Source organism: Balaenoptera ricei, chromosome 1 (genome assembly GCF_028023285.1).
Source record: "Balaenoptera ricei isolate mBalRic1 chromosome 1, mBalRic1.hap2, whole genome shotgun sequence".
Classification (NCBI taxonomy): Eukaryota; Metazoa; Chordata; class Mammalia; order Artiodactyla; family Balaenopteridae; genus Balaenoptera; species Balaenoptera ricei.
In genome coordinates, this window is record NC_082639.1 from 81,214,002 (window position 1) to 81,232,749 (window position 18,748).

General features: G+C 37.9%; 1 protein-coding gene across 1 annotated transcript; it reads left to right on the plus strand.

Annotated features, from left to right (window-relative positions):
- Window positions 1-2,529: 2,529 nt before the first annotated feature.
- Window positions 2,530-18,467, plus strand: C1H1orf146 (chromosome 1 C1orf146 homolog). Its single transcript, XM_059915953.1, has 5 exons — window positions 2,530-2,598; window positions 15,425-15,518; window positions 16,993-17,170; window positions 17,576-17,654; window positions 18,333-18,467. Exons 1-5 carry the CDS (start codon window positions 2,530-2,532, stop codon window positions 18,465-18,467), a joined length of 555 nt encoding a protein of 184 aa, XP_059771936.1.
- Window positions 18,468-18,748: the final 281 nt, after the last annotated feature.

Here is an 18,748-nt window from a genome sequence, read left to right on the forward strand (position 1 = left end):
AAACAGTTGAACACACATGCAGTCTTTTCCATACCACCTTCAATTCTAACCTGCTTCGGAGGGAAAGTAAAAGTAGGCAGGAGTGAGCAACCACGGATTGTTGAACTGTTACCAGTACCATGCTTTTCAGCAACATTTCAGCAGAGTGTGAAACACTTTTTACAACAAAACCATTACAACAAACTCCCCAAACAACCTTTAACCAACAGGGTTTTTTAAAGCAACTGGCATGGTGACTCAAAGTTTACAGGGAAGAAAAAAGACCAAAGAATAGCTACAGCACAATGGAAAAAGAATAAGATGGAGGGACTTCCCATAAAGATATCAAGACTTTTTATAAAACTATGATCATTAAAAACAGTGTGACTTTGATTTAGGAATAATCAAACTGAGCAGTTGAATAGAGAACCCAGAAATAGACCTATATATATTTGGAAACAATGTATGACTAAGGTGGTATTATAAATGACCAGGGGGAGGAAGGACGACTGAATAAATAGTATTTGGACAGCCAGAAAGACATATTTTTAAAAAATGAAATTGGATCCCTACTTCAGACTCTATACAAAAATCCATATGGACTAAAGACTTAAATTTGAAAGGCCAGACTAAAAATTTAGAAGACAATGAAGGAGAATATTTATGACTTTGGAATAGGGAAGGAAAAGAAACAAAAAAGCACTAACCATAAATAAAAAGATTGATAAATTTGACAATAATGAAAATTTTAACTTGTGTATATCAAATACTACCATAAAGAAGGGGAAAAGACAAGTACAAACTGGGAGAAAACACACATAGCTGATAAAGACTGATATCCAGAATATATAAAGAAATCCTACAAATGAATGAGAAAAGGAAATCTAATAGAAAAATAGGCAGAAGACATACACTTGTCACAGAAGTGGAAATACGGCTTAAGGGTGTTTAGTCTCAATAATAATCAGAAAAGTACCAAATTTAGACCACAATGAAATTCAATTTAATGCTACTAGCTTTGCCGTAATTAATTTTTACCTTTCTTCCCACCCACCTATCTCAGACGTGTATACCTTCAACTTTAATGCACTGAACTTCTTAAAATTCTGTTATTACATCATTTTCTTTTATTGTCTGGTTGCCAGTGTACAGTGCTTTGTTGTTATTGCCACCTAGAATGCTCCTTCTTCCCTTAGTGCAGTGGTTCTTTAAGTGTGGTCCCCAGACCAGCATCAAGCATCACCAATGTATTTGTTAGAAATGCCCCACCACTGAACTGTCTTTTCAAGGATGTTTGTATAGTGAATAACTGTAAGTTAGAGACAGTATTTCACTCTAGAGCAGAGGGCAGGTTTCCTTGCAGCCCCATTAAAAAAGGTTGGGATCTCCTGAGCTCAGGGTTCCTTTCCTATAATGCAACCCACTGTGTGTACACAGTGTTACCTGGCTTTTGTCTCATCACCCGATGGAACTGCCCTTGGGGAACTGCTGGAAGAAAATGATGATACTCTTATTACTGTGAGTAGAAAGCTGTCCCTTTTCTCTAATCCAAGAGTCTTATGTCTTTTGTTATACCCATGAAACTCTGGCAGGCTAACTTTTTAGTTTGCAAGTAGGATAAAATTTCAGACCTTTCATAGTCCTTGACACACGTCTTTCTTCTTTAAGTTAATGCTCTGAAATGGGAACCATTGCTTTTAATAATTCTTAATAGGAAGCATAATATTGAATGAGCTTAATGTATAACAAGACATATATTTTTTCAGTGTCAATTTTTTTTTTTTTTTGGCTGTGTTGCGTTTTCGTTACTGTGTGCGGGCTTCCTCTAGTTGCGGCAAGTGGGGGCTACTCTTTGTTGCGGTGCACAGGCTTCTCATTGCAGTGGCTTCTCTTGTGGAGCATGGGCTCTAGGCACGCGGGCTTCAGTAGTTGTGGCGCACGGGCTCAGTAGTTGCAGTGTGTGGGCTCTAGGGCATTCAGGCTTCAGTAGTTGTGGTGCACGGGCTCTAGAGTGCAGCCTCAGTAGTTGTGGTGCACAGGCTTAGTTGCTCCGTGGTATGTGGGATCTTCCCAGACCAGGGATCAAACCTGTGTCCCCAGCATTGGCAGGCAGATTCTTAACCACTGTGACACAAGGGAAGTCCCAATTTTTTAAAAAAATTTATTTATTTATTTATTTGGCTGCGCCAGGTCTTAGTTGAGGCACACGGGATCTTCGTTGCCACATGCGGAATCTTCATTGCCGCATGCGGGCTCTTTAGTTGTGGCATGCAGGCTCTTAGTTGCGGCATGCAGGATCTAGTTCCCAGACGAGGGATGGGACCCAGGCCCCCTGCATTGCGAGTGTGGAGTCTTAACCACTGGACCACCAGGGAAGTCCCATCAGTGTCAAATTTTGACTTTCAAATATTCTTTAGAATGTCTCCATTACCCTAATTTTATTTCTTTCTGTAATTTACTCATTCATCAAGCAAACATTTCTATGTGTTCTTTTTGTTCTTATTTTTCTCAGATTGTTGGCACCACTAGAAGCTGGCTTGATACGGAGAGATGGCTGAAAGTGATGGAAAAGAAAAAATTAAATGGACAACCACCATTATTATTAGCTCATCTCTTAAGGTAAAAGAGGCATTTGGGCCATTGATCTTGAATTTAAAATTAAAAGCAATAGAACAATATTTTTAAATATCTTTAGCTTGATTATCCAAAGTTGTGTGAATCAGCAAGTACATAATCTAAAATGTATTTTAAAGATAAATTATGAATGTCCCTGCATCCATTTTCCTACTTCTCTAAATATTTGAAGGTTGGAAATTTTCTAAGTTCCTTTTTTTTTTTTTCTCACTAAGCCTATTCTAATAGAGATGTTAAATGATTACAGAAACAATGCATATGCACATATATATTACTTAAGGTTTTTTGGAAGGTAAACAACAGAAACTGATCTGTCTAGACTTAGTGGCCTTGGGAGGAGGCTGTCTCCCTACAGTTTGGATGGGGAGGGAATGGGAGTTGAATGCCTGAGGGCAGTTGGTCACTCCTCAACTGTTTTTAACTCCTCAGCCAACAGGATTTCTCCATTGCCCTGATGTTTATCTTATGGCCACCACCTAATGTCTAGAATGAAGGGGCAAGAAATGATTATTCCATGGTAAATAAGAGAGAGGCTAGAATAAGACTCTGAATACGATTTTTTTTATTCACCCTATCCATTCACTGCTGCCTCAAGCTGCACTTTGCTCTGTTGGCTTTAGCCATCTAGCACCATACCACGTACCCATTTAAGACAGCCTCAAGGGTCATTGGAATTTTTCATGCTTCTTTTTGTTAGGTTTCTGGAATCCATATTTCTCTCTTGTTTCTTTAGCTTTTCCAGACTGATTTTGAGAGCGGGAGACAGCAACCCATGCTAATGTGCTTGTTTTGTGCTTTCTATTTGTCCCACCTTTTCTTTTTTTTATTATTTATTTGTTTGTTTATTTATTTGGCTGTGTCGGGTCTTAGTTGCGGCATGCGGGATCTTTCATTGTGGTGTGCAGGCTCTTCGTTGTGGCATGCGGGCTTCTTTCTAGTTGTGGCGCGTGGGCCCCAGAGCGTGCAGGCTCAGTAGTTGTGGTGTGCAAGGCTCTAGAGCACACAGGTTTAGTTGCCCTGCGGCATGTGGGATTTTAGTTCCCCAGCCAGGGATCGAACCTGTGTCCCCTGCATTGGAAGGCGGATTCTTAACCACTGGACCACCAGGGAAGTCCCACGTCCCACCTCTTCTCTGTTTCTTTTTTCTCTTCTTTTTTGCCTCCTTTTGTATTGATTGGTAATTTTTTCTCATTTTTTTTCTTAACTAGCTTTGAAAGTTATATGCTCTATTTCTGTTTTTTAATAGTTACCCTAGAAAATTTAACATGTATACTTAGCCCCACAAAATCCAAAGTAAATAATTATTTTTATCTTCCTCTTAAATGACAAACAAATCTTAGAACACTAATTCCAATCACCCTTTTCTGTATTATATTTTGTTATCATATACAGTTTAATTCTATCAATTTTTTAACTCAACAAAGTGCTATTATTTTCTAAAGTTAGCGTTTGTTTAGATTTACTCATGTCTTTGTTACTTTCTTTGCTCTTCTTTTCTTCTTTTGGCTCAGACCTTCCATTTTGGATCATTTTCTTTTTTATCTGAAGAATATAATTTAGAAACTACCTAAATGAGGATCCTCTCAGTTTTTGTTAGTATCAAAATACAGTTGACCCTTGAACAACATGGGGTTATAGGCAGTGACGCCCTCACAGTCAAAAATTCACGTTTAACTTTACATTTGGCCCACTGTATCAGCAGTTCTGCATGCGAGGATTCAACCAACCTCAGATTGTATAGTACATGTATTTATAGAAAAAAATCCACATAGAAGTGGATCAACACAGTTCAAACCTGTGTTGTACAAGGATCAGCTATATTTTTGTCTTCCCCTTGATCTTGAAAGATGTTTTAAAAATCAATTTAATTGAAGTATAACTTACATACAATAAAATACACACATTTTAAATGTACAGCTTAATGAATTTTGACAAATGTGTATACCTGTGTAACCATCACCCCAATCAAAATATATAGAACATTTTCATCACTCCAGAAAGTTCCTTCATGCCCTTTTGTAGTCAGTCCTTTTCCAGTTCCCCACCTCAAGCAACCTTTGATCTGATTTATCACTATAATTAGTTTTGCCTGTTGTAGAACTTCATATAAATGGAATGATACAGTTTGTACTCTTGTGTCTGGCTTCTTGCATTAAGCATAATGCTTTTGAGATTCATCCATGTTGTTACATATTACAATAATTTGTTATCTTTTCTTTGCTGAGTAGTAGTGTGTTGTATGAGTGTGTGCCAGTGTATCTATTCACTAATAGATAGATATTTGGGTTGTTTCCAGTTTTTGGCTATTATGAATTAAGCTGCTCTGAACATTCATATATGTCTCTGTTAAGACGCGTTTGAATTTCTCTTATAAATACCTAATAATGGAATTGCTGGGTCGTATGATGAGTGTATGTTTACAAGAGACTACAAACTGTTTTTCGAAGTTCACTACAAATGAACACTGAATCCATTTAACTATATAGCTAAACTAAAACTAAACGCAGGGATTATGGTTTTATATTCCCATCAGCAATGTGTAAGAGTTCAAGTTGCTCCAAACTGAAAGATATTTTCCACTACAGTTACAGTTATTTTCCCTCAGTGTACTGAAAATATCTTCACTGGATTCTGGCTTCTATTGTTTTTTGTTTTTTCTTTTGTTTTGTTTTAATTTTTATTTTTTTAAATATCTTTATTGGAGTATAATTGCTTTACATTGTTGTGTTAGTTGCTGCTATATAACAAAGTGAATCAGCTATACATATACATATATCCCCATATCCCTTCCCTCTTGCCTCTCCCTCCCACTGTCCCTATCCCACCCCTCTAGGTGGTCACAAATCACCGAGCTGATCTCCCTGTGCTATGCGGCTGCTTCCCACTAGCTATCTATTTGACATTTGGTAGTGTATATATGTCAGTGCCAATCTCTCACTTCATCTCAGCTTCCCCTTCCCCATGTCCTCAAATCCATTCTCTATGTCTATGTCTTTATTCCTGTCCTGCCCCTAGGTTCTTCAGAACCTTTTTTTTTTTTTTTTAGATTCCATACATATGTGTTAGCATACAGTATTTGTTTTTCTCTTTCTGACTTACTGCACTCTGTATGACAGACTCTAGGTCCATCCACCTCACTACAAATAACTCAAGTTCGTTTCTTTTTATGGCTGAATAATATTCCATTGCATATATGTGCCACATCTTCTTTATCCATTCATCTGTCGATGGACACTTAGGTTGCTTCCATGTCCTGGCTGTTGTAAATAGAGCTGCAATGAACATTGTGGTACATGACTCTTTTTGAATTGTGGTTTTTTCAGGGTATATGCCCAGTAGTGGGATTGCTGGGTTATATGGTAGTTCTATTTTTAGTTTTTTAAGGAACCTCCATACTGTTCTCCATAGTGGCTGCATCAATTTACATTCCCACCAACAGTGCAAGAGGGTTCCCTTTTCTCCACACCCTCTCCAGCATTTATTGTTTGTAGATTTTTTGATTATGGCCGTTCTGACTGGTGTGAGGGTATACCTCATTGTAGTTTTGATTTGCATTTGTCTAATGATTAGTGACGTTGAGCATCCTTTCATGTGTTTGTTGGCAATCTGTATATCTTCTCTGGAGAAATGTCTATTTAGGTTTTCTGCCCATTTTTGGATTGGGTTTTTTTGTTTTTTTGATATTGAGCTGCATGAGCTGCTTGTATATTTCAGAGATTAATCCTTTGTCAGTTGCTTCATTTGCAAATATTTTCTCCCATTCTGAGGGTTGTCTTTTCATCTTGTTTATGCTTTCCTTTGCTGTGCAAAAGCTTTTAAGTTTCATTAGGTCCCATTTGTTTATTTTTGTTTTTATTTCTGTTTCTCTAGGAGGTGGGTCAAAAAGGATCTTGCTGTGATTTATGTCATACAGTGTTCTGCCTATGTTTTCCTCTAAGAGTTTTATAGTATCTGGCCTTATATTTAGGTCTTTAATCCATTTTGAATTTAGTATTGTGTATGGTGTTAGGGAGTGTTCTAATTTCATTCTTTTACATGTAGTTGTCCAGTTTTCCCAGCACCACTTATTGAAGAGGCTGTCTTTTCTCCATTGTATATTCTTGCCTCCTTTATCAAAGATAAGGTGAGCATAGGTGCTTGGTTTATCTCTGGGCTTTCTATCCTGTTCCATTGATGTATATTTCTGTTTTTGTGCCAGTACCATACTGTCTTGATTACTGTAGCTTTGTAGTATTAGTCTGAAGTCAGGGAGCCTGATTCCTCCAGCTCCATTTTTCTTTCTCAAGATTGCTCTGGCTATTCGGGGTCTTTTGTGTTTCCATACAAATTGTGAAATTTTTTGTTCTAGTTCTGTGAAAAATGCCATTGGTAGTTTGATAGGGATTGCATTGAATCTGTAGATTGCTTGGGGTAGTATAGTCATTTTCACAATGTTGATTCTTCCAGTCCAAGAACATGGTTTGTTTGTATGATCTTTAATTTCTTTCACCAGTGTCTTATAGTTTTCTGCATACATGTCTTTTGTCTCCTTAGGTAGGTTTATTCCTAGGTATTTTATTCTTTTTGTTGCAGTGGGAATGGGAGTGTTTCCTTAATTTCTCTTTCAGATGTTTCATCATTAGTGTATAGGAATGCAAGAGATTTCTGTGCATTAATTTTGTATCCTGCTACTTTACCAAATTCATTGATTAGCTCCAGTAGTTTTCTGGTAGCATCGTTAGGATTCTCTATGTATAGTATCATGCCATCTGCAAACAGTGACAGTTTTACTTCTTCTTTTCCGATTTGGATTCCTTTTATTTCTTTTTCTTCTCTGACTGCTGTGGCTAAAACTTCCAAAACTATGTTGAATAATAGTGGTGAGAGTGGTCAGCCTTGTCTTGTTCCTTATCTTAGTGGAAATGGTTTCAGGTTTTCACCACTGAGAATGATGTTGGCTGTGGGTTTGTCATATATGGCCTTTATTCTGTTGTGGTAAGTTCCCTCTATGCCTATTTTCTGGAGGGTTTTTATCATAAATGGATGTTGAATTTTGTCAAAAGCTTTTTCTGCATCTATTGAGATGATCATACGGTTTTTATCCTTCAATTTGTTAATATGGTGTATCACATTGATTGATTTGCATATATTGAAGAATCCTTGCATTCCTGGGATAAACCCCACTTGATCATGGTGTATGATCCTTTAATGTGCTGTTGGATTCTGTTTGCTAGTATTTTGTTGAGGATTTTGCATCTGTGTTCATCAGTGATATTGGCCTGTAGTTTTCTTTCTTTGTGACATCTTTGTCTGGTTTTGGTATCAGAGTGATTGTGGCCTCGTAGAATGAGTTTGGGAGTGTTCCTCCCTCTGCTATATTTTGGAAGAGTTTGAGAAGGTTAGGTGTTAACTCTTCTCTAAATGTTTGATAGAATTCGCCTGAGAATTCATCAGGTACTGGGCTTTTCTTTGCTGGAAGATTTTTAATCACAGTCTCAATTTCAGTGCTTGTGATTGGTCTGTTTATATTTTCTCTTTCTTCCTGGTTCAGTCTTGGAAGGTTGTGCTTTTCTAAGAATTTGTCCATTTCTTCTAGGTTGTCCATTTTATTGGCATATAGTTGCTTGTAGTAATGTCTCATGATCCTTTGTATTTCTGCAGTGTCAGTTGTTACTTCTTTTTCATTTCTAATTCTATTTGAGTCTATTTGAGTCTTCTCCCTTTTTTTCTTGATGAGTCTGGCTAATGGTTTATCAATTTTGTTTATCTTTTCAAAGAACCAGTTTTTAGTTTTATTGATCTTTGCTAGAGTTTCCTTCATTTCTTTTTCATCTATTTCTGATCTGATCTTTATGATTGCTTTCCTTCTGCTAACTTTGGGGGGTTTTTTGTTCTTCTTTCTCTAATTGCTTTAGGTGTAAGGTTATGTTGTTTATTTGAGATGTTTCTTGTTTCTTAAGGTAGGATTGTGTTGCTATAATCTTCCCTCTTAGAACTGCTTTTGCTGCATCCCATAGGTTTTGGGTCGTCGTGTTTTCATTGTCATTTGTTTCTAGGTACTTTTCGATTTCCTCTTTGATTTCTTCAGTGATCTCTTGGTTATTAAGTAGTGTATTGTTTAGCCTCCATGTATTTGTGGTTTTTAGAGATTTTTTCCTGTAATGATACCTAGTCTCATAATGTTGTGGTCGGAAAAGATACTTGATATGTTTTCAATTTTCTTAAATTTACCAAGGCTTGATTTGTGGCCCAAGATATGATCTATCCTGGAGAATGTTCCATGAGCACTGGAGAAGAAAGTGTATTCTGTTGTTTTTGGATGGAATGCCCTATAAATATCAATTAGGTCCATCTTGTTTAATGTATCCTTTAAAGCTTCTGTTTCCTTATTTATTTTCATTTTGGATGATCTGTCCATTGGTGAAAGTGGGGTGTTAAAGTCCCCTACTATGATTGTGTTACTGTCGATTTCCCCTTTTATGGCTGTTAGCATTTGCCGCATGTATTGAGATGCTCCTATGTTGAGTGCATAAATATTTACCATTGTATATCTTCTTCTTGGATTGATCCCTTCATCATTATGTAGTGTCCTTCTTTGTCTCTTGTAATAGTCTTTATTTTAAAGTCTATTTTGTCTGATATGAGAATTGCTACTCCAGCTTTCTTTTGATTTCCATTTGCATGGAATATCTTTTTCCATCCCCTCACTTTCAGTCTGTATGTGTCCCTAGGTCTGAAGTGTGTCTCTTGTACACAGCATATATACAGGTTTTGTTTTTGTATCCATTCAGCCAGTCTATGTCTTTTGGTTGGAGCATTTAATCCATTTACATTTAAGGTAATTATCGATATGTATGTTCCTATTACCATTTTCTTAATTGTTTTGGGTTTGTTATTATAGGTCTTTTCCTTCTCTTGTGTTTCCTGCCTAGAGAAGTTCCTGTAGCATTTGTTATAAAGCTGATTTGGTGGTGCTGAATTCTCTTAGCTTTTGCTTGTCTGTAAAGTTTTTAATTTCTCCATCAAATCTGAATGAAATCCTTGCTGGGTAGAGTAATCTTGGTTGTAAGTTCTTCCCTTTCATCACTTTCAATATGTCCTGCCACTCCCTTCTGGCTGGCAGAGTTTCTGCTGAAAGCTCAGCTGTTAACCTTGTGGGGCTTCCCTTGTATATTATTTGTTGTTTTTCCCTTGCTGATTTTAATATTTTTTCTTTGTATTTAATTTTTGACAGTTTGATTAATATGTGTCTTGGCGTGTTTCTCCTTGGATTATCCTGTATGGGACTCTCTGCACTTCCTGGACTTGATTGACTATTTCCTTTCCCATATTAGGGGAGTTTTCAACTATAATTCCTTGAAATATTTTCTCAGTCCCTTACTTTTTCTCTTCTTCTTCTGGGACCGCTATAATTCGAATGTTGTTATGTTTAATGTTGTCCCAGAAGTCTCTGAGACTGTCCTCAATTCTTTTCATTCTTTTTTCTTTATTCTGCTCTGCAATAGTTATTTCCACTATTTTATCTTCCAGGAAACTTATCCATTCTTCTTCCTCAGTTATTCTGCTATTGCTTCCTTCTAGAGAATTTTTAATTTCATTTATTGTGCTGTTTATCATAGTTTGTTTGCTCTTCAGTTCTTCTGTGTCCTTGTTGAACATTTCTTGTATTTTCTCCATTCTATTTCCAAGATTTTGGATCATCTCTACTATCATTACTCTGAATTCTTTGTCAGGTAGACTGCCTATTTCCTCTTCATTTTTTTGGTCTGGTGGGTTTTTACCTTGATCCTTCATCTGCTCTGTGTTTCTCTGTCTTTTCATTTTGCTTAACTTACTGTGCTTGGGGTCTCCTTTTCGCAGGCTGCACGTTCGTAGTTCCCATTGTTTTTGGTGTCTGCCCCCAGTGGGTAAGGTTGGTTCAGTGGGTTGTGTAGCCTTCCTGGTGCAGGGGACTAGTGCCTGTGTTCTGGAGGATGAGGCTGGATCTTGTCTTTCTGGTGAGCAGGACCGCATCCGGTGGTGTATTTTGGGGTGTCTGTGACCTTATTATGATTTTAGGCAGCCTCTCTGCTAATGGGTGGGGTTGTGTTCCTGTCTTGCTAGTTGTTTGGCATAGGGTGTCCAGCACTGTAGCTTGCTGCTCGTTGAGTGGAGCTGGGTCTTAGTATTTAGATGGAGATCTCTGGGAGAGCTCTTGCCGTTTGATATTACGTGGAGCCAAGAGGTCTCTGGTGGACCAATGTCCTGAAGTTGGCTCTCCCACCTCAGAGGCACAGGCCTGACACCCGGCCGGAGCACCAAGACCCTGTCAGCCACACAGCTCAGAACAAAAGGGAGAAAAAAAGAAGGAAAGAAAGAAAGAAAAATAAAATAAAGTTATTAAAATAAAAATTATTAAAAATAAAAAAATTAAAAAGTAATAGTAAAAAGAAAAATAAATAGAAAGAAGAGAGCAACCAAACCAAAAAAACAAATGCACTAAAAAGTATGCTAAAAAAAAACAAAAACAAAAACAAAAACAAAAGAACACCGACAGAAAGAACGCTAGGACAAATGGTAAAAGGAAAGCTATACAGACAAAATCACACAAAGAAGCATACACATACACACTCACAAAAAGAGAAAAAGGAAAAAAATATATATGTCATTGCCCCCGAAGTCCACCATCTCAATTTTGGGATGATTCATTGTCTATTCAGGTATTCCACAGATGCAGGGTACATCAAGTTGATTGTGGAGATTTAATCCGCTGCTCCTGAGGCTGCTGAGATATTTCCCTTTCTCTTCTTTGTTCGCACAGCTCCTGGGGTTCAGCTTTGGATTTGGCCCCGCCTCTGTGTGTAGGTCACCTGAGGGCATCTGTTTTTCGCTCAAACAGGACGGGGTTAAAGGAGCAGCTGATTCGGGGGCTCTGGCTCACTCAGGCCGGGGGGAGGGAGGGGTACGGCATGCAGGGCGAGTCTACAGTGGCAGAGGCCAGCATGACATTGCACCAGCCTGAGGCGTGCCATGTGTTCTCTGGGGGAAGTTGTCCCTGGATCACGGGACCCTGGCAGTGGCAGGCTGCACAGGCTCCCTGGAGGGGAGGTGTGGCTAGTGACCTGTGCTTGCACACAGGCTTCTTGGTGGCTGCAGCAGCAGCCTTAGCATCTCATGCCTGTCTCTGGTGTCTGCGCTGATAGCCGCGGCTCACGCCCATCTTTGGAGCTTGTTTAGGTGGTGTTCTGAATCCCCTCTCCTCGCACACCACGAAACAATTGTCTCTTGCCTCTTCGGCAGCTCCAGACTTTTTCCTGGATTCCCTCCCGGCTAGCTGTGGCGCACTAGCACCCTTCAGGCTGTGTTCATGCAGCCAACCCTAGTCCTCTCCCTGAGATCTGACCTCCAAAGCCTGAGCCTCGGCTCCCAGCCCCCGCCCGCCCCAGCGGGTGAGCAGACAAGCCTGTCAGCCTGGTGAGTGCTGGTTGGCAGCGATGCTTTGTGCGGGAATCTTTCCGCTTTGCCCTCCGCACCCCTGTTACTGTGCTCTCCTCCGTGGCTCTGAAGCTTCCCGCCTCTGCCACCTGCAGTCTCCGCAGGCAAAGGGGCTTCCTAGCATGTGGAAACTTTTCCTCCTTCACAGCTCCCCACCACTGGTGCAAGTCCCATCCCTATTCTGTCTTTGTTTTTTCTTTCTTCTTTTGCCCTACCCAGGTACGTGGCGAGTTTCTTGCCTTTTGGGAAGTCTGAGGTCTTCTGCCAGTGTTCAGTAGGTGTTCTGTAGGAGTTGTTCCACATGTAGATATATTTCTGATGTATTTGTGGGGAGGAAGGTGATCTCCACATCTCACTCCTCCACCATCTTCAAGGTCTCTCTCAATGTTTCCCAGTCTTATTTGAATAAGGAACATCTTTTAATATCTCATGGGACTAATATTTAATGAAACATAATTTGGAAAATCTAGTCTTAGCTCCTTGTTATTTTGAAAACTTAACTCTTGAACTTACCTATTTTTTTGTAATTCAATACTTGCTAATTTTATCTTTATTATTTTCTTCTACTATTTTCTTTTTACTTCTCTTAGTTGGCTCCTGGATAGGATAGAATTGAAATTCATCAGCGTGGCATACATGGTCCTAATGATCTGCCATCAGTTATTCCTAACACTGTCTCCAAATTAACTGACTCATACACAAGTAACACACTTAAAAGAATCATACTTTCAGGTCTGAATGCCTTTGTCTTTGTTTTCTTTCTGTCTACGTTCTTCTCACATTTGTCTTCTTCCTTCACTTGTCTGCTTAATAAACTGTTTTCCATTTAAAAGATTTGCCTCAAATTTTATGAAACTTTCCTGACTCTTTCACATCTGTTACATCCTTTTAAATAGTTTCTGGTTCTTTGCCAAAATTCTCAACCTTACCTTTCATCTCCTTGAACATAGTAAACAGCTATTTTAAAGTATATACATGATAACTTTACTATATGTATCCCCTATGACTCTGCTTCTATTACCTGTTGTTTTTCATAGTTCTCTTTCATGTAATTTTTTTTGTATGTCTGATTTTTTAAAAAAATTTATTTATTTATGGCTGTGTTGGGTCTTCGTTTCTGTGCGAGGGCTTTCTCTAGTTGTGGCAAGTGGGGGCCACTCTTCATCATGGTGCGCAGGCCTCTATCGCAGCCTCTCTTGTTGCAGAGCACAGGCTCCAGATGCGCAAGCTCAGTAATTGTGGCTCATGGACCCAGCTGCTCCGCGGCATGTGGGATCTTCCCAGACCAGGGCTCGAACCCGTGTCCCATGCATTGGCAGGCAGATTCTCAACCACTGCACCACCAGGGAAGCCCTGTCTGATTATTTTTAACTGTGTGTTGGAATTTGTATTTGAAAAATTGTAGAAATAATTTGAGGCCTAGAATAGTGTTATATTCCTCTACAGAAACCTTAATTCTGCGAGAGAATTAAACCTATAATGTCCTAAGCAGGGTTGCCAGATAAAATACAGGACACTCAGTTAAATTTGAGTTTCAGATAAACAATGAAGTTAGTGTAATTTCATCCCAAATATTGCACAGGACATACTTATACCAAAAAATTATGTTGTTTATATGAAATTCAAATTTAACTGTATGTTCTATTTTTTTATTTGCTAATCTGGCAACCCAAGCCCTAAGGCTTCTATTTTATGTAATAAAGGAGCTTATCTCCTGTTCATTTAGATGATACTAGTTATGTGAGAATTGAGAATATAGTCATTCAGATAATTTTCTTTGTTCTGTAGTTGAAATGAGGAGATCTAATTGAGAAGGGTCGCTCTAGGGAGTGCTTCTGCAAGGTACTTGGGAGAACTAGTAATACAGTATCACTTTAATACAATTTTAAGGATTGAAATGGTTTGAAGCTAGGCTGCAGCCCCTGTGAGACATGTTCTACTTTTGTCAAACGCTCTGTTCAGCCTCTCGTCTATCTCTTCCTGAACTGACAGGTACCCTCAGGAAAAAAAATCAACTAAGTGCTGATCTCTTATCTTTGAATTTCTGTATAGGTCTTGGTCTTGTAATTTTTCACTATCCTGCTAACTCTCTGATGCATTCAAGCAGATTTTTAAAAATTTCCAGCTTTTCTAGTTGCCTTCAGCAGGAGGGTTGGCCTAAATTACTTAATCTGCCATCACTGGGAGCAATGTGTAACTTTAAAACAGAAGAAAACTCATGCGAAGAGTCTTAATTGAACTCTAGGTCAGGATCTGTTTGAGTACCATCAAATACTCTTTTTAGAAAGGAAGGGAATCAAGTATTCTATATCTAATTCCAACCTGTGTACTTAAAATATACATGTTCTGAGGCTAAATATAAAGTTTATATAAGGGATTTTTATCTACTTGGAGACTAACAAGCTTGAGTTTTAACCAATCCATAAATAGTATAAACCACTTATATTTTAGTGCTTTGGGTAGTATCTAATTACGTGGGTAGAATAGGAAATTAGATGAATTTTGAAACTCTTAGTATTTAAACCAAAAGTCCTACTGCTGTCTTCACGTTTTCTAACTCACCTAAGGCTTAAAACATTTGAAAAGTATACTAAAAGTAACTGTAATGTAAACATGAACTGGAGAATTGGTTGTCTCCTTGTGGTACTCTGTATGGCACTTCATGGTTCTGTCAACCATCTAAGAAACACACCACCATACACCTTCTATTTATACATTAATGCATGTCAGAATCCATCTTCAAGTTGTTTTTCAAAGAGAAGTTTGTGTTTGCTCTTATAGTTTAATTCTTTAATACTGTCCTTATTTTCTTCCCTAAGTAACATAACTAGTACACAACTCATTTCCAAACCACAGTGTGTTTCAAAACTAAATATTTTACTTTTTAAAAAAAATTTTTTATTTATCTATTTATCTATGGCTGTGTTGGGTCTTCGCTTCTGTGCGAGGGCTTCCTCTAGTTGCGGCAAGCGGGGGCCACTCTTCATCGCGGTGCGTGGGCCTCTCACTATCGCGGCCTCTCTTGTTGCAGAGCACAGGCTCCAGATGTGCAGGCTCAGCAATTGTGGCTCACGGGGCCAGTCGCTCTGCGGCATGTGGGATCCTCCCAGACCAGGGCTCGAACCCGTGTCCCCTGCATTGGCAGGCAGATTCCCAACCACTGCGCCACCAGGGAAGCCCTTATATTTTTTAAAGTTTTTTTCTCCATAGAGAGAGCACATTTGGTGTCTCTGATGATCAAATCTTTAAGTGGTATAGTTATAAAAGAAGCTATTAAACTTATTTTAATTTTTTGATTAGCTTTCATTAAACTCTTTAAAACATGTCTTAAGTTTGTATTTCTGAAAATTTTTTTAAGAGTTATGAAGTTGCAACTGCCCTAGAAAATCGAAGCCATAAGGTTCGGTATTCAGATTCAGTGGAAAATGGATCAATTATATTTTCTCTTTCTGGTACAGTATATTTGCTAACTTCCTTGATTTAAGTTTCTTAATAAATATGTAAGTGTAAATTCTAATAATTTGGTAGTTCAGTAATTAAGTAATAAGCTTAAGGTGTTATCTTTTGGGAGAGGTAAATGTATAAAACTTTGTTACTGCTGCAAAAGCAGTACATATGGCCAATTACAAAATATATTCCTTTTTAGATTACAATTGTTGAACTAAAGCTGAACCAGTGGAGTCTGGTAGATGATGGTACAAACTACTTGCTTTGGAACGAAGTTGAAAATAGAACAAAGCCACCCTCCCCAACAATCAACACTTAAAATATTACCCATATTAACAAAGAGGCCAACATCATGATATTGGTCAAAATCCATATACAAAAACAATATAGAAGAATGTTTTTCATGATTCTGTACAAGAGTTTGCTGAACATAATATTGATATAAACAAATACTAACTAAAGGAAACAAATGGGGACAAATGTTCCTAAAATCATAAAACTGTACAACTGTGAGTCATGGGCAAAGTACAGGAAGGAATTAGATTAGGATATGAGAAAGCTGGGGACATGGGAAGGAGGCAGCTCCACTTGTGCTTGGAAAATGACAGAAGTGATAAAAAACATGGAGGTGAAGGATTTTATTAGGATGGTTACAAACAGACCTGTACTCTAGCAGAGATTTTGGAAGACAGGCACTTTCAAAAGCTCCTAGAAATAGACCTCCAGGCTGAAAATGGTCCAACCTCAAATTCATCTTTCCCGGTTGATTAGAGAGCCCTATATGCATTCTCTTATTTAATCCTTTCAACAAACCTATCAAAGAACTATTATTCCAACCTTACAGATGAAGAAATTTAGGTTCAGAGATGTTATATAAATTTTTAGCTCAGGTTGATTCAATTAGTATAATCACACAGTCGCTTTCCTCAGATTGTGTCTTCCCCTCATCTTTTAAAGAGCTAAGTAGATTGTTTCCATTATGGACCATTCTTATAGGCCTGATACTGTTTCAGAGATCCTAGATATCTACTTACTGTTTTAATTTATATAATAGTTTATGTCCTGATATAAAAGATTCTCCAAGAAATAACTAAAGGCTTGCTTAAAACTTTTCTTTAGTTGATTTCCAGCTTTTAAAAATCATTATAACATGAAAAATTAACATGTAACTAAAATTAGGCATTACTTTCATTGTGGATAGTGCCTTAGAGTAAAAAAAAAAAGGTTACTGACCAAGAAAGGGTTTTTCCCTTAAATATTTAGATTATCCTTTTATACAGAACACTTAAAAGAACTACCTAATTAGTTTGTCATGTAAGACTTTCATTATGGTAATTTCCATTTGTTATGGGTTTAGGGACTGGACACTTACAGCTATGTTTTACTTATAGTTATTTTTGTTGATTTTACTGAGTTTACAAAAAAAAATTTTATCAGTATGACGGTGACATTTTATATTATTATACTCACCTTTCCTAGGAGTTGCATTTTTACTGATGGATGCTAAGAAATGCTTTATGTCTGCTGAAGAAACTGAAGAAACATTTCTAGCCAAAATTGGGAAGTTTATTAACATTCACCGAAATAGTTTTTTGGTTCTGTCTGCTGCCCTGCATGGGCCTGAGGAATGGAAACTGATGTTCAGGATTCAGCAGAGGTATGGACAACAGCACTACAGACCTATTTTCCTGAAATTATTTTATTTACTCCGGTTCTGAATTATTTTAGGCAAGCGAATTATGTTTTGCCAAAAGGTAAACTTTATAATGTTAACCTGTCATATTTAATAAAATGCAGGCCAAATAGCTAGTCTATGAATCAGGGTGACAAGTTTCAGAGTGCATGCTGATTTATGGGATTCTCCAGCAAGACTAAATCAGAAGTGAACACTTTTTAGTCAATTAAGTTCTGGCTGTAAAGCCATATCAAATCCTCTGTGGAATAAGGCAGGCATGAATGAATAAACAAATGACAAACAATAAGAGGTTTGTCTCTTCTTTCCACTTAAGATAACAGATGTAAGTCATATGAACTATTTAACTTATGAATTTTTTTTTTCCAGATTCCTGGGTAGTAACCTACGGATACTTCCAGTACACAACACAATAAATGCTATTAATCTTATGTGCACCATAGCTAAGGTAAGTCATCTAAGGAAAATGACATAACGTACATACACAGATACACTTTAAGGTTCTTGACTTCAAAATGCACACCCTCTTCGGTAGAACTGACAAATATTCTACTTCTGTTCCCCTCAGAGAAGTTGCTATTTCCGAACACACGCAACTCTTTCCCAAGCCTGAACTTAGCCTCTCAAGTCTTCTCAATTTACTTCCAGTACCAACTACCAGGATCACTCATTTAGAGCCAAAAGAGCATTTGGCCATATATACACAGTGTTGGCCCTATTGGTTACTTAAATCTTCTTTCAAATTCTAAAGTACAAATATTGGTAGTCATGAACTGTCAGAGTGCATACATACTTTTTTATAACTTCACTGGTTATCCACTTTCTTTTCATACTTATTCTCCTCTGTAAAGTGTGCTCCCAACTCCCATAGGCAGAGTTAGGTGTTCCTTACTCTTATACTTGGAACAGATCCCTGTTGAAGCAATTCTTAATAGTATTCTATTTTTTGGCTTGCACGTCTGAAATCTCTTAAAGACAGAGATCAGGTATTTTTCTATTACTCTAATAACCCATACACAGTACTGACTGATGCTTGTTGAATAAATAATGTTAGGTATTTTATGATGTGACCCTGTAAAAATACCTTATTTCTCAAATAATGTTGCATGTTTATATCTTCTTCCAGATCACCTCCAAACCACACACAGATAGCATCTGCTACAGAATGATAACAACTAAAGCTTACATCATTGAGCAAAGTCCAGTTTGGAAAACACTTCAAAAGATAAAACTGAGTAGTGATACATTTAACCCAAATTAGATTATCAATTATAAATGTTCTTTTGGAAGAATATTAAAATAAAATACATACAATTAAAAATGATTTTATTTTCAGGAGTTCTGTTACTTCCTTTAATAGTGTTCAGAAAAGGGACTTCCCTGGTGGCACAGTGGTTGGGCATCCGTCTGCCAATGCAGGGGACACGGGTTCAATCCCTGGTCCAGGAAGATCCCACATGCCACGGAGCAACTAAGCCCGTGGCCACAACTACTGAGCCTGCACGCCACAACTACTGAAGCCCGCATGCCCTAGAGCCCATG